Source organism: Cololabis saira, chromosome 11 (genome assembly GCF_033807715.1).
Source record: "Cololabis saira isolate AMF1-May2022 chromosome 11, fColSai1.1, whole genome shotgun sequence".
Taxonomy (NCBI): Eukaryota; Metazoa; Chordata; class Actinopteri; order Beloniformes; family Belonidae; genus Cololabis; species Cololabis saira.
This window is the reverse complement of record NC_084597.1, coordinates 47,270,675-47,291,215: the sequence shown is the minus strand read 5'-3', so window position 1 is coordinate 47,291,215 and position 20,541 is coordinate 47,270,675. Positions and strand designations below refer to the sequence as shown.

Below are 20,541 nucleotides of genomic sequence, written 5' to 3'. Positions count from 1 at the left end.
TATGCCACCAAAACTCATCACACTAACGCTACATTAAATTTAGCTTTAAGAGGCACTTGTTTTGCCATTTTCACCATGTACTGACCTGAAAAACAGATTAAATGTCCGGAGAAATTAAGACATGAACCACACGTTTTCTTCCCCAGATTTCTGTGAGGGGAGGGGGGGGAGACGCCCTCACCTCCGCGGTCTGGGCACACACGCACCAAGGCACACTGTGTTCCGCTCTATTTTCTCACAGACTAATACTTTGGGCCTGATTTACTAAGATCCTAAATAAAGAGTACTAAATTGCGTGTGCACTGAAAAAGTTTGCACGTGCTGTTGTTGTGTGTTTTGCGGGTGATCAACTAAGAATGCTTGCGCAATTGATAACAGGTGCAAACCTCAGTATTTAAATGAGGTGTTGCGTGTCTTACGGTTTGCGCCATGGAGAGTCTGGATGGAAAGCAGGATAGTCGCAAGCGCAAAATGAAATTTAACGAGTTGGAGTTAGAGATATTAGTGGAAGAGGCAAATAAACACATTAATGAACTACAGCAAAGAAATTTAAACATTACCAAAAGAAACGCAATATGGGAGAAAATCTGCGATAGAATAAATGCAGTTGGTAAGACAAAAAGAACGGCAGATGAGGTTAAAAGAAGGTGGCAAGATATAAGGCGAAGAACTAAAGAAAAAGTGCCTTTAATAAAACTTGTGCAACCATTTTTAAAATAGCATGCAGCAGAATAAAGACTCTCTCTCTGCGTATTCTTTGATTTTGGCGATGTCGCCTCCTTGCCACAATAACAGCAGCCATCGGTGCGTAATGCCGGGCAGATTAGCACCTTCCTTTCCAACGTATTAAATACAGACGCAATCACAATCGCCGCAATTACTTTCAGGCTTGGTAAATCTCATTGCGTGTGGTAAATGAACCTATTTGCATTTTCCCCTCCCAGTATTTAGCGCTTTCTGGCGGGTACGCCCCATATTGATTATTCATCAGGGCAAAAGTACTAAATGAACAGCGTGTGCTATTTTGCTCATTTGAGAGGCGCAGTCCTCTTTGCACGCTGTTAGTAGATCAGCTTGCACATTGGTTTGTGGGTGATGTCAAGTTTGCACACGTTTTTACGCACGCAAACCTTTAGTAAATCAGGCCCTTTGTCTCCTTACAAATGTAAGATTAAATATCATCAAAAATAAACATAAAGTCATCACATATTTTTGAGTGTACCACACTATCAACATATAAAAAATGGTAAATGTTGTGCAGGGTCTAGCTAGCTGCTGTTAGCATGCTATATGAACGTTTTCACATTCAGGGGGAAATTCGGGATAAATTCAGCGTTAGATGAACATACCTCTCCGTTTTTTGATGATCAATTCACGTCGGCTGGTTGTCACCGTCTGCTCGACTAGCACCTTGTAGAAGCGTTCTGCCCGTCCGCCTCGCTATCAGTACCCGACACTGCTGACCCCAGATCAGCTCACAGTCTCAGTCCGACCATTACTATCATACTTAGAAATGTAAAACTGGCCCTGGGTCAGTTAGCTCTAAACCAACCAATCACCTGAGCTGTCATTGATTGACAGGCGTGTCCTCTTGTTTGGGAAGGAGGAGAAGAAAAAAAACTAGGTTATTGTGTTGATGAACTTCATGAACTACCAATCAGGTCTGGGGTGGCCACATGGTGGCCAATGAGATTTCAGGGGTGGCCCAGGCCACCCCAGGCCACCCCCCAAAATCGCCACTGCTTGGGCAAGACACTGAATCCCCCGGTTGCTCCCGGTTGTCAGGCCAGCGCCGTTGTGTGGCAGCTCCACCGACAACCTGTGTGTGTGTGTGTGTGTGTGTGTGTGTGTGTGTGTGTGTGTGTGTGTGTGTGTGTGTGTGTGTGTGTGTGTGTGTGTGTGTGTGTGTGTGTGTGTGTGTGTGTGTGTGTGTGTGTGTGTGTGTGTGTGTGTGTGTGTGTGTGTGTGTGTGTGTGTCTGTGTGTGTCTGTGTGTGGGTGAATGTCTACACTTTGGGGCTGTAGGAGTACAGCTGGAAAGCGCCATTGTACGCCATTTACCATTTACCAAATATCACATCTGTATCTTTAATTTTTTTAACTTTGGCCATCTATTTCCTTAATTATCACTGATATAACCTGCAGAACTTTTCATTTTGTCCCCCCTTCGTCTACGACTTGGCATAGTGTTGTTAACTATTAAAATGTATATTTACTAATTGACTGCATGTACTGCATGACTTCATATTGGTGAACTTAAATATGTATGAGCAGTCAAAGATATTATGGATGTTAGGTTAAAAAGTCATCAACATACATTAATTAACTTAGAAAAAGACACCGGAGACTAGGAATGATTTTTCAGGTGCTCCTGCAGGAGGGGAAAGCAATACTGACAGAGGCAGACCCCCTGACAGCAAATGCTTCCCAAAGACCCTCCTTTGCAGGAAGCTATTTATTTGGTAAACTGACAGGAAACTTTGACCATATTTGGAAGACAACAGTAAATAGACATGAAATGGACATCTGGAAGAAAACGGGAAACATACAGAGGAACAGACATCGGGGTCAAAATGTCACACATGTGACATTTTCAGTTAAAGAGGTAAACAGAAGCTTAAAGTTTTTATAAACCATAGGTCGCTGAGGTTATATGCCCTCTGGGGCTGAAACAGGAACTCTGAACAGATGTGTGCAGGCTAACTTTACAAATATAATAGAACAGTTGTCCCAGGACAGTCTAAAAACCCCTGAGTATCTCTCAGGAAGTGGCCAACTGCCATCTTATTCAGAGCATGTGATCGGTTTCAGGGCAAAGGTCAATTTGGGCCTCCTCCTGAACCCAGGAAATCTGGGACAGATGTGTCCATCTGACAATGGTTCATTGACAGACTGAGAAGTCAGCAAGGCAACATTCAGTTTTACCCTCCAAAGCATGTCATGAAGATAAACAGGCAGTTTTCTCATTCTGATTATGGCAGTTTCAAAATTATAAACTTGGATTAATCTCACATTTCCCTCCTTTTTATCATTTTGAAACTTCAACAGTAAACAAAAAAAAAAACACTCCAGTGTCATCATAAACATACAAGTAATGAAAACACAGAACAGTACAAAGACAGTGATAGTCGGAATCTGAATCGGAATCTCAGTGATTATGTCAGCATGACTCAGTAATGAAAAAGTCTCTTCCATTCCTCGGACTCCTCTCCTAGTTTGTTGTCGCAAGTCAGTTTGGCTAGTCATATTCTTCAGGCTGGGCTGGCGAGATATGCATCAGATGTTTACTTCGGCGAGCAAAGGTTGTGGTACCGCTCGACTTCCCGCACTACTCGAGCCTGGCATTTCTCTGCTAGCTTTCACTGCAACTGGTGAACGCAGTAGATCGTTCAGCAGCCTTTACTGCTGCCGGTGTCCTGATCTGGACAGCAAAAAGGACCCGTCCTGGCGGAGTGATGACGTTTCACCACTCGACTCAGGATCCGGTTACCCAGTTTCAGCAGTTCCTGCTTTAGGAGAGGGAAGAGGAAGAAAACAGCAGCGTACAAGAAGACGATTCTCATGTACAGTTCGACTAATGGCCGTCATTCAGGCCATGGCTTTCTTGAGCCTTAACTTAACAGCCATTAGTTCACTCCAAGAACGAAATCCATATGAACAACTTCAAATGGATAGGTCCTCTCATGTTGTATCTGCAACATGTCGGAAAGCTCCTACTAAAAATTTTTTTAAAGGGTATTTAGTATTTAATCCTCATGATGTATCATATGTACCCCTACATACTCCCACTCCCTCCTGTTGAGCCATAGAAACTCCCTATGGCTCAACTTAGCCACCAGGGGGAACAACTTCCTTGGAAGCACCAGTTTGCTTCACAGCATTATTTTGCATGCCAACAGGGGTGGGGGTTTCGTGTCATCAGACCCCCTCCTTGTTGACTTCTCCCTGGAAGAGTCAGGCTGCCAGAGTCAGGCTCCCCAGATAAGTGGCCCTCCCACTTCTTGACCTTCGCACCCTGGCAAGTCTGCAGGTCTGACTCAATGATTCTCTAGGGTTGGATATCTATGTCCCTCAGAGATCCCCCCTCCCATCACCAGATTAGATGGGGCAAGACCTTTAAAATTCTGTCTCCCACCGTAGATTAGACTACAGAATTTCTCATTGAAAAACGTTCTTATTTCCACCCAGGTAGGTTATGATCTTATTAAAGTAACACCACACAAAAACTGTCAGTGCAGCAACTCTCCTGCAACGTAAACAGTAGTCTTCAGTGAACTTATATATATATATATATATTGTATGTATAAACAATAATTCACAGTCACAAAACGTCGGACTGAAAAGAATCATTCTATCAAATAATGCCTTCTCAACTGTTGTTGAGCTCTATTTTCCCCAAATAAAAAGGAAATGCTAGAAAATTGTCAGAAAATTATCAGAAAATTATCAGAAAATTATCTCCAGATTAATCATATAGTCTTCAGGAGATTCTTAATCTTCTGTTTGCATGCTGCAACGCAAATGCATGCTCTTCTTATGAAGACTCATAGAAGTCTTAAGAAAATTGTGGGATAAATCCCCATGTGTAAACTACACATAGACAAAAACCCACTAACATTAAACACAACTTCAGATCATCTGCATGTGGGTTTGTGTATCACTGCAAATGTGTAAATTACTTCTCCTCAAACTAAACTAACCAAGCTCAATTGGTGCATTTCAGATGAACTCACAACCTAAATGGTAGCAACACTGATCACAAATGTACACATTTTCAGTGTGAATAGCTAATATGCACTCAGAGTTCTTCTTTTCTAAAAAGATTGTACACCGGGTTTGTTTCTCCTGCACACACCCCTTTCTGTGTAAAATGTCACTGACATACAAATGAGAGTAGGCTCATGAACACACCCTTCCACTGTATTTTAAAAATATAGCGGCGCTAATTTCATTGTACAAAACCCATCCTCTGAAGCTGTCAATCATCAGTAGTGATTTCACAACAGACAGAGTAAGGACAAATGATTGATTTGTTTTACATTCATGTCACAAACAACCCAATCATTTTATCTCATGCTCGCAAATTGCAGGAATCCCATTTCCATACAATCCAAGTCAAATACAGTGTTACAACAGTAATCTGCAAATTAAATCATGAATTAACCCAATTTAAACTTCTATGATTCTATGCCCTCATTCAGGGCTTAGAATGATAGAACAAACTATATTATTCCACATCTCTACGTCTCCTCCAAAAGGAGAGCTCACTTCACTTCACTTCACCACTGAAAACCCCCCTTTTTCCAGAAACACAAAAAAGTTCTCTCCTTCAGACACAGACTGCAGCCGCTCGTAAAGCGCTGCACCTACTGCTAGAGCACGCTTTCACACACACACTCTCTCTGCAGCTTGGCCCTGTAAACTCTGCAGCTGTTTCACAAGGTCTCATGAATACACACACACAGAGAGTCACACACAGACACAGAGCTTTCGGCTGCTATTTGTATCATTTTAACAAAAACTTCAACAGAGAGGAAATTCAACCCTCAACTCACGGACATGTAGTCTCCAAATGAGAAGACACCTCCCTCTTAAGCTTCACTAAGCCTGTCATCTCATGCAGCTCTTCGTAAACGTGCAGCCACACTGCAGCAGCACTTTTACACACACAGACAGTCTCACATACACACACACACACACACAGAGGGAGAGAGAGAGAGAGAGCTTGTCACACACACAGAGAATCACATCCTGCTGCAGCCCCCACTTCTCCCCTCCCAGTCTCTCATCAATACCACCTCTTTAACCCATTTTTACTTCTTGTTTTTTCTTTTAGTCTTAAATTAGTCCATTTACTTCTTTTTAAGTTCCCTATATTATTATTTTGCAAGATTTGTCTCCATTTTCTTAAGTTTGAGGACGTCTCCCCATCAATTAAGCATCTTTTGAGATTCTTTAAGCATAAGTTTCAGCTTAACCACGCCTCTGCTATTTTTCGTCAGTTATTTTCTTTCCTAAGTTTCTCTCAGGACACAAGTGTCCTTTTTTAACAGTTTGGTTTTAGCCTGATATTTTAGTGAACAACTTAAAATTTTTCCTCTCAATTTTGAAAACCCCAAACATTGAACAGACAGTTTTCCTGTCATAAACATCAGACAAACATTAGACAAACATAAACAAAACCATAAAAAATCACTCCTAAGAAACCTCCTCTTGTTATTCTGTCGGGTCCGAAACCCCCGTGTTGGCCTTACGCACTGCCCCAGGCATAGTATTTTTAGAGGCCCCTATGCCTTCTTATAAAAATCGTGTCCCCGACCTGCTGCCAATCACCTCTTTCACTAACCTTCTTGTTAGTATACACAGAATTTCACTCAAAAGAGGTCTCTCACCTAGGCTCCTAGTGCCTTCCCCTGGCTGGGAAATCTCGTCGTCTGGACTCTGGAACAGCGCAAGATCAACCTGGCCCCGTCCCTGAAGTCGGAACGCTGTCGACAGATTTTGGATGGCCCGTTGAATCTTACGCCACCCCAATCGTCGCAGCTCGAGAGATCCCGGGTTTCGGCACCAAAATGTTAGGTTAAAAAGTCATCAACATACATTAATTAACTTAGAAAAAGACACCGGAGACTAGGAATGATTTTTCAGGTGCTCCTGCAGGAGGGGAAAGCAATACTGACAGAGGCAGACCCCCTGACAGCAAATGCTTCCCAAAGACCCTCCTTTGCAGGAAGCTATTTATTTGGTAAACTGACAGGAAACTTTGACCATATTTGGAAGACAACAGTAAATAGACATGAAATGGACATCTGGAAGAAAACGGGAAACATACAGAGGAACAGACATCGGGGTCAAAATGTCACACATGTGACATTTTCAGTTAAAGAGGTAAACAGAAGCTTAAAGTTTTTATAAACCATAGGTCGCTGAGGTTATATGCCCTCTGGGGCTGAAACAGGAACTCTGAACAGATGTGTGCAGGCTAACTTTACAAATATAATAGAACAGTTGTCCCAGGACAGTCTAAAAACCCCTGAGTATCTCTCAGGAAGTGGCCAACTGCCATCTTATTCAGAGCATGTGATCGGTTTCAGGGCAAAGGTCAATTTGGGCCTCCTCCTGAACCCAGGAAATCTGGGACAGATGTGTCCATCTGACAATGGTTCATTGACAGACTGAGAAGTCAGCAAGGCAACATTCAGTTTTACCCTCCAAAGCATGTCATGAAGATAAACAGGCAGTTTTCTCATTCTGATTATGGCAGTTTCAAAATTATAAACTTGGATTAATCTCACAATGGATATTTCATTTATATATATCAACACTGCCCTCCTCCTCCAAACACTTAATTATACCAACAAGCCTAACCCACTACATGTGTGACACACCAAATTTATTTCATTTATTTATATTCATTTATTTTCATTTCTCCCTTTCTCTGTCTTCTCCTACTTATAAATACCTGTCCGTCTTACGTCTCTCCAACATAACACAACATAACACTAACCACTAACATTATAGATTTATTCACGTACACTATAGCACATCACATAGTCCCCAAACTACACCCATCACTTGCTTGTCTTTTCTTTCCTACTATAATATTCTACAATAAAATATAGTAGAGGGCTGGTGAAGGAAACACTCTCATGTACACACCCATGCACACCTACATACACTAACAAAAGCCTTTGTTTGAAGATTAAAATGCATATATATGCTTTAGGTTTTACCAACTTGGTATTAACCTCTGATAAATATGCAGACAAGGGAGAAAAAAAACTACTAATATTCAGTCCCGAACAATGTGATGAATATTTACACTGAGGAGATGCTTAATCGTCTGATCCTAAACTTAAACGGTCTTATACATCAAACCTGTGATACATACAGCATTTAGTTTTGGAAAGGTGTTTGTTGAGGTTTTTGGACCATGAAGAATGGTGTCGGGTTCGGGGATGTTTGATTGTGTTTTACTGCAAAGTCTTTGCAACGTTTCCTCTCATCCTTTCATAAAGAGTATATTAGGATAAACCTAAAATGTAAAAATCTTTTTCAGTATGATACAACCCATGGACCAGGACAAAGATTTAATTTGTGCATTAAATATACAGACGTTATTTGTTCTGTAGTGGAAATGTCTCATCTTTTCTTCTTCCCAGATCTACACAGCGTCCAACCCCAATGGGACGACCACTGGGAAAACCTTCAAGGTTCACCTTCAGCTGTGGGACACAGCTGGACAGGAGAGGTGAGCTCCATCTCCCATTAAGACTGGGAGTATTTCCCATGGTGGGGGACATTTACAGGATCTTGGACCACACACGGTACCTTAGACTGCGACATTTAGATCTTGAAAGGAAGCATTGCTTTGTTGCTGGCTTGAGCATCATTGCACTGACGACCCGATGTGCTGTTCCTCTAACAGGTGCTCAATACCATCAAAGATCCAGACCTCTTCATTTAAACCAATATTGGAAAAAATATAAGTAGATGTGGTGTAACTCTAATGGCGCGTTTGCACTAGTACCGCCTCAGCCCGGCTCGGCGCGGCTCGGCTCGACGCGGCTCTACCCGTGTGTTTTTGCACAGCCAGGTGAGAAGTGTGCAGGTTGGGGTGAAGCTGCTGTGACGTACTCGATTGCGCAACACCTTTGTTCGTGTGGGCGCAGATGAGAAATCTGGAGCCGCGAGCGGCTGAGAGTAAACAGCCCGTCTACATCCCTTTTTTAATTCTCTCGTCAGCCACCAGGTTTATGAACATCTGCACCTCAGAGTTGGATCACCAAACAGACGTTTGTGCTTTATAATAAAATCGCTGTGAGCCGCGAGCCGCTCTCGCACTGACTCCCGCTTCCTGATTCAAACGTCTGCCGGCCCCGCCCCCCAGCCAATCAGAGGCCTGTAGTTTGATGACGGCCCCGCCCCCCGACCAATCAGTGGCGTGGTGACGTCAGAAATAGTCCCGGCTCAGCCCGGTTAGAACCTCGGCAGAATGGTTATAGAAAAAGTATCTGCTTGGCACGGTTCCACCCGCCTCAGCCCCTAGTGCAAAAGCGCAAGACGGGGCCGTGGCGGGTAGAACCGAGCTGAAGTGGTACTAGTGCAAAAGCGCCATATTTGAGGGGGTTTCTCATAAGTGTTAAGACACTTTTAAAAGTTTTAATAGGGATTGCCAAATTTGTAACTTTCTCCATTGTTTGATCGTTTAGTATGTTCTGCTGATGTCGCAGCAACAGATGCTGGTTTTGATGAAGTCATGGAGGAACAGAGACATTTTTGTTCTAGTCTCCTTCAACAACAGTTAATCTTTCAATGCTAGCTGTTCTGGAGAGGTGGTAAAACGTACTTGTTATTAATGGTCCCGGCTGTAGAAAGTGTTTATTTCAACTTAACACGATTGTGTAGTTGTCATAACTTACAACGTCATCCTCCTGGGAAAGCTTGCTTTAGTTCGGGGGAGGAGAGGATTTTCTTAAGGTGCGGGTATGGTTCTGCGTCACACACACGCAGAGCACACGGCGCACCCGTGACGCCGTCACGAATCGTTCAGAGTTCTCCGTCTCTCCGTTTGGTCGCGGTGCAGTACCCCCCGCGGCCACTAGTTAGCGATCTTTTTCTGAATGGTTTATCCGACTTTTTCCGGTCACAGTAAATCAAAGAAATAAGGACAACTATTGTGCAAAAAACAAAAACAAAAAAAATCATATATAAACGAAGAAAAAAGCCCTGGAAGTTCACTACTGATTCAAACCGGAAACCGGAAATGCTTCGCTTTCAAACGAACCAATCACAGCCCTCTCGGTCTGCGTGTGGTCGGCGTCTCCTCGACGCGTAGTTACAATTTTCGGGAGGTGCACGTCAGTGACGGCGCATGTGACGGCGTGTCCTCTGCGTGTACAAAAACCACACGCCGTAGGCACGGCGTCGTTTTGACGCAGAACCATAATTCAGCCTTTAGAAGAGATCTTATTATTTTTCAAGTGAAGGAGCTCTTGTACAGCAAAATCAGATTTTTTTTTTTTTTTCCTGATTCGTGAGTCATTCAAGTAGATTCTGCTTTAAGTCGGCTCCTCCAAATAAAAAAATAATAAAAAGAGAATGGGGTTCTTCTTGGAACTTGATTTCATTCTCGCTTTCAAAAACCTCCCCTGCAAGAAATAGAAAATACGGAAAACAAGAAGCTGTAGGATAAATACGAGCCCTCTGAAATGTGCCATGAAGGTTCCTTCTGTTTTGAGCGGTCAGTGTTTACGGTGTGATTGTACCTGTCAATCATGTGTGCGTCTGCCTTTGCGTGGCCTTGATCTATTCAAGCTGCTCACAAAGTCTTGATGACTCACTGCTGGATGAGTCATTGTTAGTTATATAATTTAAGTTGCATTAAATCAACTCAGTGGAACCGAAGAGATTTCTGTTTCATAAACTTGTCTTTATAATCCTCTAATCACACGGCTGAAGGCATTACCCAATCAATCACATTAGTTCACCGCTTCTCTGCCTCTGTGTTCTTATAGCTCACATATTCACTCACTCACTCACTCATCTTCTCCCGCTTATCCGTTACCGGGTCGCGGGGGCAGCAGCCTCAGCAGGGATGCCCAGACTTCCCTCTCCCCAGACACCTCCTCCAGCTCTTCCGGGGGGAGTCCGAGGCGTTCCCAGGCCAGCCGAGAGACATAGTCCACATATTCATTATTTCCTAATAATTAACGATAAAAGTTTATTAAGAGTTATGTCACTTGCTGAGCTACACCCAGAGCTGAAGGTGTTCTCAACTCCAAGTCACTACTTCTCTTTTAAATAGAATATTTGGATTAAATCACATGCACTGAACTGGACGCGCTGGTGCATTACATGTTCAGTACCAGACCTGGTAACAGTTGCTGACAGAACAATGGTTTGAATTTTTATGTCTGATGGGCAGATGAATACAGGCCTAATCAGTGACCATTTTAATAAATGTTTATTTAATATCCACACTATTGATTTGGGTGAAAATTGGTTCATTCTATTACAACAGTCCAGTTTAACACATTTCTTGTAAATGTTTGTAGGAGATGGGTTGTGCAAACATAGGGCTGGGCGATATATCGAGATTTTAAGATATATATTGATATATTTTCAAACGTGATATGGTACGAGGCAATATCGTTTATATCGATTTAAATTTTTTTTTTTTATGATTTTGATATAGCTTATTTTGTGACAAATTGACTTGAATGTTTTATTTGAGATTTGCACAAATGTTTTGTTATTTGCACAACTGTCAAACTCAGTGGAAAAGTCTGCCTGTTACTGTCTACATTGTATTAATTGCACAGTGTATTTGAATTTAATTGTTATGCAGGAAAGGGATATTTGTTTTATTTTATTCAAGAAGCATTTTTATTCTATATATGCAGGCAGTTTATTTTTATTTCATTTGTTTTATACATTTTGATATTGTGCAGACCTCTGTTAATAAAGGAACCTGTGTGACATTTGGCACGAGGCTTTGTATTAAAACTGACTGTTTTTTTAAGGGTTTGCTTCAGAAAAAAATGAAGCTAACAGAGATGCTATGCTATAATGCTTTGGGGGAAACCCCAATTATGTCACAGAAAAAAATATCGATATATATCGAGTATCGCCATTCAGCTAGAAAATATCGAGATATGACTTTTGGTCCATATTGCCCAGCCCTATGCAAACACCAGCATGTCACCGCGTGTCCCTCCTGCCCCCTCACGTTTCCTCTCGGGGCTTTTTGTGTTGCAGATTCCGCAGCCTGACAACAGCGTTCTTCAGGGACGCTATGGGGTTCCTGCTGATGTTCGATCTCACCAGCCAGCAGAGCTTCCTCAACGTCAGAAACTGGATGAGTATGTTTCAGTTTCGTTAAAGTCGATCTGCTGTCGTTCCTGTTCACGTAAATCAAGCATTTAGATGAGCCGTTTAGCATGCTGTCTGCTGCATATTCCCAGGCCAGCTGCAGGCCAATGCGTACTGTGAGAACCCAGATATTGTTTTGGTTGGGAACAAGGCAGACCTGGCTGACCAGCGGGAGGTTCAAGAGAAGCAGGTGAAGGAGCTGGCCGAAAAATATGGGTGAGTTTATTTTTAATTTACATGGTGGATAAATTTTGAGTAGAGGAAGTGTGACTGCAATATTGATATTAGTCTCGTCACTATTTCATGGTAAAGTTTACTCCGACCACAGACTCCTAGTTCAAAGTACTGCTTTGACTCACTGCAACTGCAGCGTTTTAGGGGTTTCAGGAGTCTGGACCTTTGAAATGGACAGAAGTGTCAAAAGTATTCACATTCATTACTCAGGTAGAAGTATAGATACTAGAGTTTAAAAATACTCCTGTAGAAGTTGAAGTATCAACTCATGTTTTTCACTCAAGTAAAAGTATAAAAGTACTGGTTTCAAAACTACTTAAGTATAAAAGTCAAAGTAATGTAAGGGGGAAAAAAGCCATTGAAAATGAATGCATCTTAGTATAATGCAAATATAAGAACCATATATGTGTACTATTGAGCATTAACATGTGTTTCAGAGAGCAGCAGATATGATGACTAGTTGCCTATAAGTATTGTAATGGTGCAAAAAGTCAAACTTCAGAGGCATGTTATCATTTATCCTAACCTTTATTGGAATGTACATCCAAGTTTAGTTGCAGGAATCTGAGGGAACGGATGTAAGAACAAAACTGGACAAGAACATCTGAAACAACCACAACCAAATTCACTCTATCCGGATGGAGCAATTTAACTGGATAGTTTTTTTTTTTTAAGGCCGAAATGAAATAGAGTAACAAGGCTGTTTTTAAAATGTAAGGAGTAAAAAGTACAGATAATTGCGAGAAAATGTAAGGAGTAAAAGTAAAAAGTCGTCTGAAAAATAATTACTCCAGTGAAGTATAGATAACCAAAATTTCTACTTAAGTAAGGTAACAAAGTATTTGTACTTTGTTACTTGACACCTCTGGAAATGGAATATGCATATGTAGAAATCCCAGGTTATAGAGATGGATATCGAAACAGTGTTACTTCAGGTCAGGTATATTGTGTTGCTCCTGTCCACATAAAGTCATTTTTTCTTGTTATCCAACATGCTTCCATATCAACATGCAGCTATCTTACTAGCTGCAGTTCAACTATGTGTCACATTTGCTCAAACTGACAAAAGCAGTTCAGAAACTGACATTTCAAGTGCTTTCAGGGTGTAATTATATATCAATTTAGCAAAGATTCAACAAGATTTTGATGTGATGTGTCAAAGCAGCCCAGCTACAAACCACACAGCACAGACCCATATGTGATATGGGTTGGGAGCACAAATAAAACAACGGTGACCTCTGAAAGAATTTCCCACCGACTGACTGTTACGCTGGCTACGGGTTATTTTCTGGTGTTACTGCAACCAGTCAAGAGAAACAAAGCTTTTTTACAGTGAGGAGAGTCAAACCTTGCTGGTTCCAGCTCCAGTACTAGACTTGTCACCGCGTTAGCTGTCAGTTGAAGACTTCGTCCATTAAAAAAAAAAAATGCAGAAGATAAGAAATCTGCCTAATCGTGTGGTGCTTGCGCTTAATAAGTTACTACAATTTACCAAGACTGAGACTGAGACTTGAGAGTGTCATGGAGACTAGTTTGAATATTTGGGACAAGTGTGGAGAATATTTTTCAAACTTAAGCTATCCTGCTTCAGGATCACACTAGCCACACCAGGTCCGGTCCCTCACCGGGATGGATTCTCACCTCTACTGACGACGAGACTCTGGAGCAGCAATCATGTTTGCTCGAGTCTTAACATCCATCCATTTCTGCTGAACTAATATCTACCAGTAAACTATGGAGCCAAATCAAGGCCAAAAGTTTTGCTAATTTGAAAATAAAATTGTAATTGAAAAACTAAGATTTGAACCTGAAAATTCAAGTTTTGATCATGAACTTATTTTTTTACCGTTTCAAATTTTTTTTTTTCAGTATCAGATCTTTTTTTCAGTTTCACATCTTTTTTTCAGTTTAAAATTTTTTTTTCAGGTTCAGACTTTTGGCCCCGATGTGGCGTGGGGGGCGTGGCATCAACTGAGAGGGGCGTGGCATCATGAGTGACAGCATAACAGAGAAGGCGGGGGACGTTCCTCAGTCATGTTGCCTTCAGGAAACGTAGGTTGCAGAAGTTATCAGTAGAAGTTGATTCAACACTGTATATAAACCATATTTTACATATCTTACCTGAGTGCTGGGGCCCGCGGCTTGTCCTGGCGGAGCGGACGCCATCGCAAACGATACTGCGATGCGTTCACGGTAGTATGTGGAAGTGGGAAATGTCAAACTTTAAAGTGTGGCTGTTGAACTGTACAGTCTGGCATAGTTTATTGCTTTTATACTGCGATTGGTGCCAAGTACGGTCTAAAACAGCTTTTTAAACAGAAATGTGTCACTAGTATCCGTTTTTTGCACTGCCAATCACGTGAATATGGTGTATATACAGTGTTGAATCATACTTCTACTGATAACTTCTGCAACCTACGTTTCCTGAAGGCAACATGACTGAGGAACGTCCCCAGCCTTCTCTGTTATGCTGTCACTCATGATGCCACGCCCCTCTCAGTTGATGCCACGCCCCCTACACCAGATCAGGGCCAAAAGTCTGAAACTGAAAAAAAAAGATGTGAAGCTGAAAAAAAAGATCTGCAACTGAAAAAAAGATCTGAAACTGAAATAAAAAAAAAGAATTTTCAGGTTCAAATCTTAGTTTTTCAATTACAATTTTATTTTCAAATTAGCAAAACTTTTGGCCTTGATTTGGCTCCATAGTAAACCCCTTTATGAGTTATTTTAACACCCATATTCCTTCCAGGATCCCGTACTTCGAGACCAGTGCAGCAACAGGGGCGGAGGTGGACAAGGCCGTGATAACGCTGCTGGATCTGGTCATGAAGAGGATGGAGCAGTGTGTCGACAAGCCCCCCGCGGATTCAGCTAACGGGAACGGGGCTACAAAACTTACTGATGAACAGCCCAGCGAGAAGAAATGTGCATGTTAAATAAGAAGGAGATTCAAAACAACCAGTCCACTCTCCTCCAATGTCCTTCTTGTAACATTCTTTCTCTTACTTTTACTTCTCTGTCAGTTTTGATAGCATGTTTTTTTCACCTCTACTTTAGTCATAAAAAAGAATTATTATTTTCCTCCTCCCTATATTCTCCCGAAACCTCTGCCGCTCAATGAAACGACGATATCGCCCTCTAGCGGATATTCTAGGTACTGCAGCCACAGTCTGTTGGCCTTGAGAAAGAATTTTAAAACAGGAGGCTAAAGTTTCATCACTGTTAGAAACATTATGTGCCTCGTTGAAGACATGCAGCCTTTAAAATGAAACGCTTGCCTTTTTCTCTGTTGACAAGTGACCAATTTGAATGATTTAAAAGGACACAAACACTCAAAAAGAAAAATCTAAAGCTTCAAACTCTTAACTATTCATCTGTTCACTCATTTCTAAACTGGACCAGGATTAGCTACCTGAGGAAAGATGTTTGACACGCCGAGTTTTGTTTAGAGGTTTGCCTAACATGTGCAAAATTGTGTTTTGTATGACTGGCTTTGGAGTCATGTTGGAGGTCTTTGATACGGTGACCGAGACCCGCCATTGCTGCAAATAAAAGTAACGCTGCAAACAGAAACAAACACCGCTGCAAATAAAATGAACGCTGCAAACAAATAGAAACGCCGCTGCAAATAAAAGAAACGCTGAAAATATAAAGAAACCCCGCTGCAAATAAAATAAAAAACCACGTAAATAAAAAAGCCACAACGGAAGTGAATTACCGGGGACTGTTTTTGCCGATGCACCGGTGGTTTTATGTGAGAGGACACCGGTTTTGTTGTTTTTGTTGTTTTTATCATTAATAATAATGCCAAGAATAATCTAAACCGTGGGTAACAATAGGTATTTGGATGAATGTGAAGTTGAAGCTGTGTGTGGTGGTCAGGGACTTCTCCTCTCACGTAAAAAACACCGGTGCATCAGCAAAAATAGTCCCCGGTAATTGACTTCCGTTGTGGCTTTTTTATTTGCGTCGTTTCTTTTAATTTGCAGCGGTGTTTCTTTATATTTGCAGCGTTTCTTTTATTTCCAGCAGCGTTTATTTTATTTGCAGCGCCGTTTCTTTTTATTTGCAGCGTTTATTTAATTTGCAGCGGCGTTTGTTTCTGTTTGCAGCGTTACTTTTATTTTCAGCAATGGCGGGTCTCGGCCACCGTACTTTGAGGCCAAGTAGCCGCAACCGTTTCTAGACATAATACCCATCTGTGCTCTCTGTCTCCGAGTCAGACTGAAGTATTTTGTTTCGATAAATGAATGTTTGTTGGCTTGTTTAGCTAATTTAAGGACATGTAATGACAGCAGTAGGTTGCACAGATAATACAAGGCTGAACGTTCAAATTCCTACCTATTAATCCAAAACACTGGGTGACAAACAATCATTTATGGAGTATGCTGTTCTATAATAGAAAGAGACCCCTGTTACTTCTAGTTATCAACACTTTCTAACCGTAATGTCCGAGCCGTGCACTTATCAGAAAACAATGCACATGCACAGATCTTTGTCCACAGAGAAAAAATCTCCGCTTTTGCTTGTTGACTCTTATTTGATGCGGAGATAATGTTTTTTAACGCTCATTATCTAATGTAGCATCAGTGCTCATCGGTTGTTTTGTGACAGCTTACAGTATCCCAGTGATTATTTAAATGAAATAAATGTTTTCAGTTGAGGAGATGAGCTGTCTTTTTTATTTTTTTAATGTTCACGGTTGTTGACCTGTTGATTTGTGCATCTTCTTTATTCCACATCAGAAGTGTCTTAAAAAAAAACCAAGGTAACACAACCTGGCCTGCTGCACGTCTTTCCTTTTTTCCCCCTGTTTGTAAAGAATGACCATGTATTTGATGACACATCACGTTGTTTGGCAACAGTGTGACACATGTGCTTTAAAAATCAATGGATAGATATGTAGATTTTGTATGTGATGAAGAGCTTATCAGAATAGATGTAGTATCCAAAAACGGATCTCCTGCCTTGACTTTGAAAACCTTCCTCCACTGTGGTGGAGCGCACCTGCAAACTCCCAGAGCGTAGTGTGTTCTGGTTAATAGCTTAGAAACACCTTTCCTTTCTTCCATAGTTTAAAAGAAAAAAATATATGGATTTGAAAAAGTTTATGATCCTTAGTCATTTAATTAAATCAAAAGTTTTTTTTTTTTTAAATCATGAAAATAATGAACCCAGAACTTTCCAAAACAGATTATCTCTATCAAATACGGCTTTAAGGGTAAAGCACATGTACATGACTAATGTTGTTATAAAACATACTGACAAATTATTTATACTAAATGAAATGTCTTCTTTTTTTTAAAACTTGTCATATTTATGTTTCAATGTTTCATTCCTATGATATTATTCTCTCATTTCACTTTCTTTGTTTTATTTTTAACATCTGTCAAAAAGAATTGTGATATAATCATCATTATTATGAATTATAAAGTTGTCTTATAACAAAATCTCTTTGGTTTGAAATAGACTACTAGTTAAACAAGCTTCTTGTATTGTGGGTCACAAAACTAGACGCAGTTTAAATTTTATTGTATCAGAAACCAAAACCTCCACATAACATATTCAGGACCCTGCTCCAGCCCTCCGGACTTACACTGTCCCCACTGAAGTCTCACTAAGACTTCCACTCCTCTGTTCAGGGGTTGTGTGCCATTTTTCTGGACTGAACCTTTTCATATGTATCCGATTAAACATCTGTGAACTTCCTTCTTCAGAGCTTCCTATGTATGTCCTGTGAGTTTTAAACCCGGATGGCAAATAAATGTGTATTTAGAGCCGCCCCCGATCACTTTAGGAATATTAACGTGTGGATAATTAAACAGGACTTTGGTTATCTTTATTGTTACAATTTGAATTTAAAATATTGGATAAAATGGTTCATCTAAAAGTGGAAAACAACTTGATTTACCTGTTAAGCAGTACTCGAGATGAGGGGGGATGAGGGGGGATGGCATCCCCCCCTGAAATAAAAACGGTCCAAATCATCCCCCCTGTAAAACTGCCACCCCCCCTTTCCATCCCTTATATCATTTCATTAATGAATGTGGTTTTACTGCTATTTCAACATTTAGAGTCATCACCAGAAAAATAACACCAGAAAAATAACTTATTTGACAATTTTCACCTGTTTCAAGTCAATTTTCACTTGAAATAAGTAGGAAAATTTGCCAGTGGGACAAGATTTATCTTCTTATTACAAGCAAAAAAATCTTGTTCCACTGGCAGATTTTTCTACTTATTTCCAGTGAAAATCTACTTGAAACAGGTAAAAATTGTTTTTTTCCAATGATGAGTCTTGTTTTAAGTGTAAGGAGATTACTAAAATTAGACATTTTAACTAGAAATAAGACAATTATTCTTCTTAAGATTTTGAGTTTTTGCAGTGATCCATTTTACTTATCCTGTGAAGGACAGAGTCATATTAATAAGTTCAGAAAACTGTTTTTTATTTTTGTGTTTTGATGTATTTGATGTAAGCCCAGTGGATATTTAAAGCTTACAGAAGGCTGCATTTAACTGCTGCTATGTCATTCCTGCAGTATTTCTGCAGGTGTTTTGGTCACTGCTATTATTTGTAATATATTATATTATTTGTAATCAGCACAAATTATCTGTTCCCATATGATAAAATCCACCATCCCCCCTGATTTTACAACTCGAGTACTGCTGTTAAGTGGTGAAAAAGTTTGCGTGGCTGATGAGCGCACAAGGGCCGCAAGTGTGAGAGTTAAAACGCAGCAAAATTAAAACTTGCAGTCGGTTCAGGTGGACATTTTTACATGTCGGACATGTCGGCTGTTATTGCTGAATATTAGTTGATGGAGTTTTAACAAAGTATTAACAAAACTGTTGATTTCATTGAGGCCTCTTAGACGGAGCTTTTATATGTTTCTATGTTCTTCTTTCGGTCAATTTTCAGTGGAAATATTAACTACCTAAAAAAAAAAAAAAAAAAACTCCCTGTCAGCTAGATGATTGACGTATAATTTGAGTAAAATGTAGAGAAAAGTTGGCAACAGTTTCAGATAACTTAGTGAAAAGTAATTTTAACTGGGATGAAAGAAAAAAACTTCAAACGCAGAATCAAACCGTGCAGAAGCAGCTCGGACCATCATTCGTGGCTCTTGTACGAGACACATGCACATTACTTCCACATCAAAACACATTTTCTGCAAAATCGAGGCTTTTTAATCATCTGAAACAAACTCTTGCCTTCTATTTTCCTTCTGTTTTACATCTTTAATATATAAAATAGGTTTGTCCTTGGATGTCTTTTCACTTATATTCGTCATTCATTTCTTTTGCATTTCTCAGAGCATATTACCCATAACCCCTTAGTCCTAAACCTGCCTTTTGAATCCATATTGAACGTTTACACTGTTTTGATTCATGTTGTGCCTGTTAAAACTCCTCTGTCAATTTTGTGAGCTGCTGGATATTTTTCTGGATCATTTAGAAAACTGAGCAGAGGCAAAAGAAAATCGACATCCGGGTGTTGTTTTTGTGCCAGATATATCAAAGTACCTCGAAAAACTTTTATTTTTGGTAATTCTCTTTGTCTGAATTCTATCTGATGCCTGCGGTTTGTACTTGTTTATTGAGTTTCCACTGTGTGTATCAATGCCTGTGTGTTTGTTGCACCGTCAGCATGTTTGAAACACTGAGGATGAGATGACCCGTGATGCGTTCAGTGTTTCTGATACCAGAACTGCAAATAAAATTCTTTTGGTTTATGCCAATGTTTTTATTTGGTTTATCTTTTTTGCCCTTTTAAAGTGAGCACTTTAATGATGGTGCCTCCTACTTATCAGTAGGGTGATGACATTATAAATGCTTCTGTTTAAAAGGGAACCGTCTCCAGTTTAATCGTTGGTGTTTTGGGACAGTAATAGTAATAAAGCCCTTAAAGTTTTAGCAAATGTTAATCAAATACATATTAATATATGTATCACACAAAATAAAGTTGGGAGAGAAGACAGACAGAAAAGTGAATAAAAAAATGCAGGAAACACTATTCAGGAGGACCGTGGAGATGGATGAATCTGCCCTCAAGTAGAAAAGTGGCGCCAACAAAGGCTTCTTTTATGGCAAAAGTGGCTCATGAGGTTTTTTTTTTTTTTCTTAATGTAAAGTTACAGAAATGTTGAAAAACTTCAATCTGCATCCCAACATACAGTAGCACCAAGACATCCAAACAAAAGCCACAGGATGCTGAACGGCTCAAATCTTGTTTGCCTCCTGCAAAACTGCAGCATTGAGTATCTTTTGTTCCCAAACAGTTAAAAACTAATAAAAAGGACATTTACTGGAACAGTAAACTTCACAATACAATAAAGTTGGTCACTGAAAGTTTTGAAATAGTTTCTTTTGTCTGTTAAAAATAAAATAACCTTAAAGGTGACCTATTATGAAAAACACGTTTTTTCTTGTT

At 40.3% G+C, this 20,541-nt stretch overlaps 1 protein-coding gene across 3 annotated transcripts in view; it reads left to right on the top strand.

Moving 5' to 3' along the window:
* rab27b (RAB27B, member RAS oncogene family) overlaps window positions 1-18,051 on the top strand; it is a 57,893-nt gene extending 39,842 nt beyond the window's left edge. For all 3 annotated transcript variants that reach the window (XM_061734622.1, XM_061734621.1, XM_061734620.1), the window contains exons 3-6: window positions 8,162-8,250; window positions 11,760-11,863; window positions 11,966-12,089; window positions 14,857-18,051. In XM_061734622.1, the coding sequence (XP_061590606.1) occupies window positions 8,162-8,250; window positions 11,760-11,863; window positions 11,966-12,089; window positions 14,857-15,043 (504 nt within the window). In that variant the 3' untranslated portion in view covers window positions 15,044-18,051. The remainder of the gene's footprint in view (window positions 1-8,161; window positions 8,251-11,759; window positions 11,864-11,965; window positions 12,090-14,856) is intronic.
* Window positions 18,052-20,541: the final 2,490 nt, after the last annotated feature.